At 54.8% G+C, this 10,618-nt stretch overlaps 1 protein-coding gene across 1 annotated transcript; it reads right to left on the bottom strand.

Moving 5' to 3' along the window:
• Positions 1-2,574: 2,574 nt before the first annotated feature.
• LOC142271997 (V-type proton ATPase subunit F) lies at positions 2,575-8,563 on the bottom strand. The gene is made up of 2 exons (XM_075332492.1): positions 8,304-8,563; positions 2,575-2,840 (listed from the first exon to the last, which is right to left on the bottom strand). The coding sequence occupies exons 1-2, from the start codon at positions 8,468-8,470 to the stop codon at positions 2,639-2,641; spliced, it is 369 nt and encodes a 122-aa protein (XP_075188607.1). The 5' UTR covers positions 8,471-8,563; the 3' UTR covers positions 2,575-2,638.
• Positions 8,564-10,618: the final 2,055 nt, after the last annotated feature.

Genomic DNA, 10,618 nt, shown 5'->3' with positions numbered 1-10,618 from the left:
AGGCACAAATCATGATTGCCTATGTCTGCTGTGGTGAAAAGAAAACAAGACCAGTCCAGTTCTTCCTCGTTGTGTCTTTATTGAAACTATTTAGCAACAAAAATTCTACAAGGAGAGAGACAAGGTGACAAAATCAGGTACGAGGGAGACAAAGGATTTTCATGAGAGCTGCCATTCACCGGACCACCACTACTTTGTAATATTATATATATATATATATATATATATATATATATATATATATATATATATATATATATATATATATATATATATATATATATATATATTTATTTAGCTTCTCCTGCTTTCTGAACTTTCCATAAAAGCATTAATGTATCAACTATATAAGTTGCCGTATTTTTCGGACTATAAGACGCACCGGACCATAAGACGCACCCTGGTTTTAGAGAAGGAAAGTAGGAAAATAAAATTTTAAGCAAAAAATGTGGTCATGACACTGTTATGGGGCGAGGATCTGCTGCTGACACTATTATGGGGGTAATGTCCCCAAATTCTCTACTAAGGTACCCCATCCTGGTAATGATCCTCCTGCCTTGTATATTATATATGTCCCTTATCCTGGTATAGCCCCATCCTGCTATATACTGCCATCCTGGTATTTACCCTCATCCTGCTATATACCTCATCCTGGCATATGGTCGCATCATGCTATATACCCCAACCTGGCATATGGCCGCATCCTGCTATATACCCGCATCCTGACATATGGCCGCATCCTTCTATATACCCCCATCCTGGCATATGGCCGCATCCTGCTATATACCCCTATCCTGACATATGGCCGCATCCTGCTATATACCCCCATCCTGACATATGGCCGCATCCTGCTATATACCACATCCTGGCATATGGCCGCATCCTGCTATACACCCCCATCCTGCTCTATGTCCTGCATCCTGTGGCACACAGAAAAAAACCCCAAACATTTATACTCACCTTTCCTCGCTGCACGCAGCATTGCTCCTCCTCCCGTCTGTGCCGGCAGCGCTGTGTGGAGCCGGCCACGATCCCTGCAGCATCGCGATGTCCTCCTGTCTGTGCCGGCGCGGCTGTGTGGACACGTGCGCATAGCGATGACGTCATCCCTGTGAGCACAGCTAGTCTCCACACAGTGCGGCCGGCAGACAGGACACCGCGGTACTGCAGGGATTGTGGCCGGTGAGTGTACTCATCCACTGCACCCCGCGCTGATGATGATGAGCAGGGAGCAGTGAATACAGCCGCACATGATCACTCCGGGCTGTAGTTGCCAGGGGTGATCATGCGGGCAGGCTGTTTAGCATGCGCGCACCCCCCTGCCTATCATCCCACCCACCTGTCAGCGCTGGCTTCAGCGGAAGATGAATGGAGGAGGGGCGTGCATACGTAATGAGCGGGCCCACTTGGCCACGGCAGGCGCTGCTGCAGCCTGCTCATGCCCCAGATGACCCGCTCCACCGCAGCACCCTCATGCCCCGCAGCCCTACATTCAGACTATAAGACGCACCCCCCCCCCCACTTTCCCCCAACATTTGTGGGAAAAAAAGTGCGTCTTATAGACTGAAAAATACGGTACTGTGTAAGATCTGAAGCCATGTACGTAGCATTTGCTGAAGAATCAAGGACAGTCCAATGATCCTATGAGCTCTCGATTTTATATATGGGAGGAGCTGTGGGTCGGGGTTTGCCAGCCATATCTCCCCCAAAACCCTGAAGCAAACAGCTGGTTGTTTTTTATTACAATGCTCAGATATTGGGCAGGTGGCAAATGGCACACCAGGGAAATAAAAAACAAAAACACCGGACTTAGGATTATTGGTAAAGTCGCTGTCGACTGATCTAATATATGGGCATGTCTGACAGTATGACCAGCTCTTCTAATGCAGGTTATCAATCTTTAGAAACTAATCATTTACATAAACTGATGCAGACAAGACATAGATGGCGCTCCAGACCCAGCGCGCCTGGGTATTAGAGAAAGTAATGATAGGAGCATGTCCTCCAATATATAGATAACTGAGCATTAAATACACCAATGGTACAAGTATGAATAAGGGTCAAAACTAGTGTTGAGGGAGTAGTTGACTATTCGTACTCGCTATGCTGTTAGTGAGTACTGTCCACTACTCGCATATTCGTACTCGCTATGCTGTTAGCGAGTACTGTCTGCTACTCGCATATGCTACTCGCATATTCGTTACGAGTAGCGGGCGCAATGTAGGTCAATGGGAAATACTCGTTAAGTAGTGAGTAACCCGAAAGCCATACTTTTCGTGCAAGTAGCAAATATTGCGGCTTTCGGGTTACTCGCTACTTAGCAAGTATTTCCCATCGACCTACATTGCGCCCGCTACTCGTAACGAATATGCGAGTAGCAGACAGTACTCGCTAACAGCATAGCGAGTACAAACAATAGTTAACTACTTGCTCAAGACTAGTCAGAACAGCAGCACAGAACAAGCTTTATATCATTTGGTCTGACAAGAAGTGTACAAAAATAGAAAGACCGCTCCGGCAGCAGGAATAAATAAGAACACAAGAAAATAACCTGTCACAGCATACAGTATCATGTAGGAGGGAATTACACAACTTTATTCTCAGAAGGTCCCAGACAGGGATTGTAGGGTTAAATAAATTATCGCAAGTCATCCGATGTGAACATGCCCTTTGCCCTGCGCAGGATGGAGTCCTTGTTGGCGTCATACGGGTGCTCCTTAGATGGGATCTCAAGGACGGCTGGAATGGAGACGTTGTGTGCATCTATAGCGTGCCGGATCATCTCAGCAATGAACTGGTTAATCAGTATAATGCCAATATCTTCTCGCTGTAGAAAACTCCTGGATAAAGGGAACAAGAGAAAGAGTTATAAATGCAGTACCAGAAAATTGAATACCAGAACTGTGATTTTAAATGGGTACCCAGCCCTAGAAAAGAGGTGACGAAATTACAGAATAAACCACAGGTCCTCTGTCCCCAGTCATCCATCACTGGCGCTCGGGTGGGGGTCTCAGGCTGTGATTACAGTGGTCACATGCCTGCTGCTTGTAATCAGAGAGAAGACTTCCAGGGCGTCAGCAATGGAAGGATGGGGAGAGGATTTCATCACATCTGCTGTACTCTTCCCAAGGCTAGAGTTAGGTCCTTCTACACGGGCTGATCGGTGGCACAATATGATCGCCAAACGGTACTCCTTTATCAATCAGTGGTTTAATATCCTGACTACACAATCAGACCATAGTAAGCGATGTGCACTGAGCGATCTGCAGTACATCTCACAGCTGCCATTGTTCTACCAGGGATGGGTTATATCTTGTATTCACAGGAGAGCCCCTCTAAGCGTGTTGTCTGATCAGTGGCTGGTAGCACGGCTGTGTCTTGTGGGAAGAAGGTGACACTACACGGTGGGTGTATAAATGCAAGGATGGTGGGAAGACACCAGAATGAAAGCCCATCATAGATCAGCCGTCCGTTCTGGCTCATGTAGGGTCCCGAGTGTGAGACCCCCTATATGAGGGTCTGTATACCCAAACAGGACATGTGTCATCTTCATGAGACCACCCCTTTGTATTCACCATGCTGAATGGTGCACTGAACGGCAGCAGAGAAAAATGAAAACAGCTAGAGAAAAAAAAAAAGACCCTGCAGTGGATTCAGGGTCACTATATTAAGCTGCCCAACAACCTAGCGACAGATCCCCTTTAATTGTCACAGGCCTTTAACTTTCATAGGGAATTGCTATTTGTGGAATGAACTGAAGTGACTGGTGGTTCAGAGAGAAATGTGGAGGACACTACAATAATGGAGGACGGACAGAGGCTGCGGACAGGCTGGTTCAGGGCAGATATTCCCTACACCGGGAGGACACTACAATAATGGAGGATGGACAGAGGCTGCGGACAGGCTGGTTCAGGGCAGATATTCCCTACACCGGGAGGACACTACAATAATGGAGGACGGCCAGAGGCTGCGGACAGGCTGGTTCCGGGCAGATATTCCCTACACCGGGAGGACACTACAATAATGGAGGATGGACAGAGGCTGCGGACAGGCTGGTTCCGGGCAGATATTCCCTACACCGGGAGGACACTACAATAATGGAGGATGGACAGAGGCTGCGGACAGGCTGGTTCTGGGCAGATATTCCCTACACCGGGAGGACACTACAATAATGGAGGATGGACAGAGGCTGCGGACAGGCTGGTTCAGGGCAGATATTCCCTACACCGGGAGGACACTACAATAATGGAGGACGGCCAGAGGCTGCGGACAGGCTGGTTCAGGGCAGATCTTCCCTACACCAGGAGGACACTGCAATAATGGAGGACGGCCAGAGGCTGCGGACAGGCTGGTTCAGGGCAGATATTCCCTACAGCGGGAGGACGATGTTTGCAGTAAACAGTCCTCTGCTATGATGAACAACATACAGCCAACGTCAGGGGGAAACCAGCGCGTGACCACAGAAAGGGGAAGAGAAGACGTCTGATGTGTCCCATGTAAGGAGGGAAGTATGAGGTCTCATGGCTGAGGGTCCTACTGCTGAGACCACCAGCCACTGCTGCACACTACTGCTGTACTATTACATAAGGCACTAAGCTGTCACATCTATATATATAATTGCCTTATTCTGTCTGTCTGTCTGTCTATCTGTCTGTCTGTCATGCTCCGAAATTGTGTCCTTACGGTGACACAAAGCTGATTGGCCGCTGGGCTCGCCATGGCCCCGCCCCCCCACACGGATTGGCCTCTCGCCCCGGCTCTCTGCAGGCCCCGCCCCCCTCACGCAATCCACGCTCGCTCTTGCCTAACTGACACGGGGCTCCGATTCCCAGGTGAGTACACACACATCAGATCACACTCACTCTCACACTCACTCTCACACACACCTCACACATCACAACATGCTGGGATATCGCTTGCTTCTACACCGGCTCCGTCAGGATCCCAGCAGCGCCACACATAACCTTGCGATGCTGGGATCTTCACGGAGGCCGTGAAAGCTGGTAACCATTATACACATCGGGTAACTAAGGTCCCTTAGTTACCCGATGTGTATCATAGTTACCAGTGTACACCGGCTCACACTCACTCTCACACACCTCACACACACATCACATCGCATCCACACATCAAGGTCCTGCAGCGCCGGAAAATACAGACACATAACAGCACACACACATAACAGCACACACATACACATACACACACACAAATCAGATCACACTCACTCACACACACACATCACATCGCATCCACATACTCACAACATCCTGGGATATCGCTTGCTTCTCGGCGGCGGTACTGTGCTGTTGTGATCTTCCAGGACCTGCGGGAGGATCACATGGCCAGAAGCATGTGATATCCCCGGATGTTGTGAGTATAAGCGCGTATGTGCGATATCGTCAGTGTCTGTGTGTGTGAGTGGATGCGATCGGGTGTGTGTGAGTGGATGCGATCGGGTGTGTGTGAGTGGATGCGATCGGGTATGTGTGAGTGGATGCGATCGGGTGTGTGTGAGTGGATGCGATCGGGTGTGTGTGAGTGGATGCGATCGGGTGTGTGTGAGTGGATGCGATCGGGTGTGTGAGTGTCGGCAGAGGAGCACGGCGTGCTGGAGGAGGCTGGGAGCAGAGAGGCTGATCATGGGGAAGGCTGGGAGGAGAGAGGCTGATGGTGGGGGAGGCTGGGAGGGGGAGGCTGGGACGAGGGAGGCTGATGCTGGTGGAGGCTGATGCTTGGGGAGGCTGGGAGCGGAAGGCTGATGCTGAGGGAGGCTGGGAGAGGGAGGCTGGGAGGAAGGAGGCTGGGAGGAGAGAGGCTGATCCTGGGGAAGGCTGGGAAGGGGAGGCTGATGCTGGGGGAGGCTGGAAGGAGAGAGGCTGGAAGGAGAGAGGCTGATGCATGGGGAGGCTGATGCTGGGGGAGGCTGGAAGGAGAGAGGCTAATGCTGGTGGAGGCTGATGCTTGGGGAGGCTGATGCTGGGGGAGACTGGGAGGGGAAGGCTGATGCTGAGGGAGGCTGGGAGGAAGGAGGCTGGGAGGAGAGAGGCTGATCCTGGGGAAGACTGGGAACGGGAGGCTGATGCTGAGGGAGGCTGGAAGGAGAGAGGCTGATGCTGGGGGAGGCTGGAAGAAGAGAGGCTGATGCTGGTGGAGGCTGATGCTTGGGGAGGCTGATGCTGGGGGAGACTGGGAGCGGAAGGCTGATGCTGAGGGAGGCTGGGAGAGGGAGGCTGGGAGGAAGGAGGCTGGGAGGAGAGAGGCTGATCCTGGGGAAGGCTGGGAAGGGGAGGCTGATGCTGGGGGAGGCTGGAAGGAGAGAGGCTGATGCTGGTGGAGGCTGATGCATGGGGAGGCTGATGCTGGGGGAGACTGGGAGCAGAAGGCTGATGCTGAGGGAGGCTGGGAGGAAGGAGGCTGGGAGGAGAGAGGCTGATCCTGGGGAAGGCTGGGAAGGGGAGGCTGATGCTGAGGGAAGCTGGAAGGAGAGAGGCTGATGCTGGGGGAGGCTGGAAGGATAGAGGCTGAGGCTGGGAGGAGAGAGGCTGATGCTGGGGAAGGCTGATGCTGAGGGAGGCTGGGAGGGGAAAGCTGATGCTGGGGAAGGCTGGGAGGACGGAGGCTGGGAGGAGAGAGGCTGATCCTGGGGAAGGCTGGGAGAGGGAGGCTGATGCTGGAGGAGGCTGGAAGGAGAGAGGCTGATGCTGGCGGAGGCTGATGCTGGGGAGGCTGGGAGAGGGAGGCTGATGCTGAGGGAGGCTGGGAGGAGGGAGGCTGGGAGAGGTAGGCTGAGAGAAGAGAGGCTGATGCACACACACACACACACACACACACACGCGCGCGCACTGCACAACACACCACACACACACACACACACTGGGAACCACAAACAACTGCCCTACACAGACACCCACACACACAGACAACGCTGCACACACACAACACCCAACACACAAACACCGCGGCACACACAAATATACGCACATACCGCACAACACACACATTGCTCAAAACATACCTCCCCCCAAAACACACCACACACACACAAACCGCGCAACACACACACAACGCTACAGACACACAGCGCTCCACAAACAACGCAACACACGCAACACACATACAACACCGCTATCAACCCCCGTCACACCCAGACAACACCCAGAACATGTACAGCTCCTACACAAACACTTGGTAACTACAGACAACAACATCTATATATATATATATATATATATATATATATATATATAACAAAAATCATACATGAACTACACAATACGTAAATTCTAGAATACCCGATGCGTAGAATCGGGCCACCTTCTAGTCTCAATATAAATACCACAATCGCAGACAGCGTACCCTGCCTCAGTGCCCTCTGCTGCACATTAATGCTGTACTACTAGATTAGGCACTAAGCTGTCACATCTCTACAAATATCACACCCGCAGACACAGCACCTACCGAACCCTACCCCACACCACTCCGCCCAACGCCCTCCGGACCCCACACCAGTGCCCACTAATGCTGTATTATTACATAAGGCCCTAAGCTGTCACATCTCACTATAAATATCACTGGAGAAGAGATCACACTGGGTAAAAGAGTCAGCTATCAAGTGCTATAAAAGGTGTCACAACGGCCACCGGACCCGGCCTCACTGCCCACCGGACCCTACCCCAGCGCCCACCACACCCGGCCTCACTGCCCACCGGACCCTACCCCAGCGCCCACCACGCCCGGCCTCACTGCCCACCGGACCCTACCCCAGCGCCCACCACGCCCGGCCTCACTGCCCACCGGACCCTACCTCAGTGCCCACCACGCCCGGCCTCACTGCCCACCGGACCCGGCCTCACTGCCCACCGGACCCTACCCCAGCGCCCACCACACCCGGCCTCACTGCCCACCGGACCCGGCCTCACTGCCCACCGGACCCTACCCCAGCGCCCACCACACCCGGCCTCAGTGCCCACCGGACCCTACCCCAGCGCCCACCACACCCTACCCCAGCGCCCACCGGATCCGGCCTCAGCGCCCACCGGACCCGGCCTCAGCGCCCACCGGACCCGGCCTCAGCGCCCACCACACCCGGCCTCACTGCCCACCGGACCCTACCGGAACGCCCATCGCACACAGGAGGTGGCCTGTGTGTGATCAGGATTGAGGTGACACGCTCCATGGGGAGGTGACGGTGCCGCATACACTGTATTAGATGAGCCACCTCTGTCCAGCTGGTGCCTCTCCTGTCACGATACAGCACGATAGCCTGTCACGGTGCCGCCCCATACCGCAGGGTCTCTCACCTGAACGTCTCCTCTATCTCCGTTACGCTCGTCTCCTTTTCTACCACCAGGAAATTCGGCTTCCTGTTCTTGTTGAGCTCCCCGATTCCTCCGAGCAAGAAGCCGGTGCAGGTGTCCTCGTCCCCGATCACCGCGATCAGCTTCCCCCGTGCTAGGCCGCCCGCCATGTCTTCTATCCGCGGACAGCTACGAGCTTCTTCCCGTTCCCAGAGCCAAGGAGATCCTGCCTGTCATGTGACTCCGACAAGCACATCAGGTGACCCTGGGGGGCGGAGCTCTACGCGATCTGACTGGGCGGAGATAGGGCGGAGCTCTGCATCATCTGACTGGACAGAGAAGGGGGCGAGTGCCTTCCTGTGAATGTGAAGGTCACAGGCTGGCGGCGGGGCTGTACCGTGTGTGACCTGTGCCACGGTGTGTGACCTGTGCCGCAGTGTGTGACCTGTGCCGCAGTGTGTGACCTGTCTCCAGTGTGTGACCTGTCTCCAGTGTGTGACCTGTGCCCAGTGTGTGACCTGTGCCCAGTGTGTGACCTGTGCCCAGTGTGTGACCTGTCTCCAGTGTGTGACCTGTGCCCAGTGTGTGACCTGTGCCACGGTGTGTGACCTGTGCCCAGTGTGTGACCTGTGCCCAGTGTGTGACCTGTGCCCAGTGTGTGACCTGTCTCCAGTGTGTGACCTGTGCCCAGTGTGTGACCTGTGCCACGGTGTGTGACCTGTGTCGCGGTGTGTGACCTGTCTCCAGTGTGTGACCTGTGCCGCGGTGTGTGACCTGTGCCGCAGTGTGTGACCTGTGTCGCGGTGTGTGACCTGTGCCGCGGTGTGTGACCTGTGCCGCAGTGTGTGACCTGTGCCGCAGTGTGTGACCTGTGCCCAGTGTGTGACCTGTCTCCAGTGTGTGACCTGTGCCGCGGTGTGTGACCTGTGCCGCAGTGTGTGACCTGTGTCGCGGTGTGTGACCTGTGTCGCGGTGTGTGACCTGTGCCGCGGTGTGTGACCTGTGCCGCAGTGTGTGACCTGTGCCGCAGTGTGTGACCTGTCTCCAGTGTGTGACCTGTGCCCAGTGTGTGACCTGTGCCCAGTGTGTGACCTGTGCCCAGTGTGTGACCTGTGCCCAGTGTGTGACCTGTGCCCAGTGTGTGACCTGTCTCCAGTGTGTGACCTGTGCCCAGTGTGTGACCTGTGCCACGGTGTGTGACCTGTACGCAGTGTGTGACCTGTGTCGCGGTGTGTGACCTGTGCCGCGGTGTGTGACCTGTGCCGCAGTGTGTGACCTGTGCCGCGGTGTGTGACCTGTGCCGCAGTGTGTGACCTGTCTCCAGTGTGTGACCTGTGCCCAGTGTGTGACCTGTGCCGCAGTGTGTGACCTGTGCCACGGTGTGTGACCTGTGCCGCAGTGTGTGACCTGTGCCGCAGTGTGTGACCTGTGCCCAGTGTGTGACCTGTCTCCAGTGTGTGACCTGTGCCCAGTGTGTGACCTGTGCCCAGTGTGTGACCTGTGCCCAGTGTGTGACCTGTGCCCAGTGTGTGACCTGTCTCCAGTGTGTGACCTGTACGCAGTGTGTGACCTGTGTCGCGGTGTGTGACCTGTGCCGCGGTGTGTGACCTGTGCCGCAGTGTGTGACCTGTGTCGCGGTGTGTGACCTGTGCCGCGGTGTGTGACCTGTGCCGCAGTGTGTGACCTGTCTCCAGTGTGTGACCTGTGCCCAGTGTGTGACCTGTGCCGCAGTGTGTGACCTGTGCCCAGTGTGTGACCTGTGCCCAGTGTGTGACCTGTACGCAGTGTGTGACCTGTGCCCAGTGTGTGACCTGTACGCAGTGTGTGACCTGTGCCGCAGTGTGTGACCTGTGCCGCAGTGTGTGACCTGTGCCCAGTGTGTGACCTGTCTCCAGTGTGTGACCTGTGCCCAGTGTGTGACCTGTGCCCAGTGTGTGACCTGTGCCCAGTGTGTGACCTGTCTCCAGTGTGTGACCTGTGCCCAGTGTGTGACCTGTCTCCAGTGTGTGACCTGTGCCCAGTGTGTGACCTGTGCCACGGTGTGTGACCTGTGCCGCAGTGTGTGACCTGTGCCGCAGTGTGTGACCTGTGCCGCAGTGTGTGACCTGTGCCGCAGTGTGTGACCTGTGTCGCGGTGTGTGACCTGTGCCGCGGTGTGTGACCTGTGCCGCAGTGTGTGACCTGTCTCCAGTGTGTGACCTGTCTCCAGTGTGTGACCTGTGCCCAGTGTGTGACCTGTGCCGCAGTGTGTGACCTGTGCCGCAGTGTGTGTCCTGTGCCGCAGTGTGTGACCTGTGCCCAGTGTGTGACCTGTGCCA

This window comes from Anomaloglossus baeobatrachus, unplaced genomic scaffold, assembly GCF_048569485.1.
Source record: "Anomaloglossus baeobatrachus isolate aAnoBae1 unplaced genomic scaffold, aAnoBae1.hap1 Scaffold_3437, whole genome shotgun sequence".
Lineage (NCBI taxonomy): Eukaryota > Metazoa > Chordata > Amphibia > Anura > Aromobatidae > Anomaloglossus > Anomaloglossus baeobatrachus.
The sequence above is the reverse complement of the archived record's forward strand: the minus strand, read 5'-3'. Positions and strand labels throughout refer to the sequence as shown.

Coding starts and splice junctions, on each gene's coding strand:
- LOC142271997 (XM_075332492.1), bottom strand. CDS start 8,470: ATGGCGGGCGGCCTAGCACGGGGGAAGCTGATCGCGGTGATCGGGGAC. Junction 2,841..8,303: donor GAGATAGAGGAGACGTTCAG/GTGAGAGACCCT, acceptor CCCTTTATCCAG/GAGTTTTCTACAGCGAGAAG.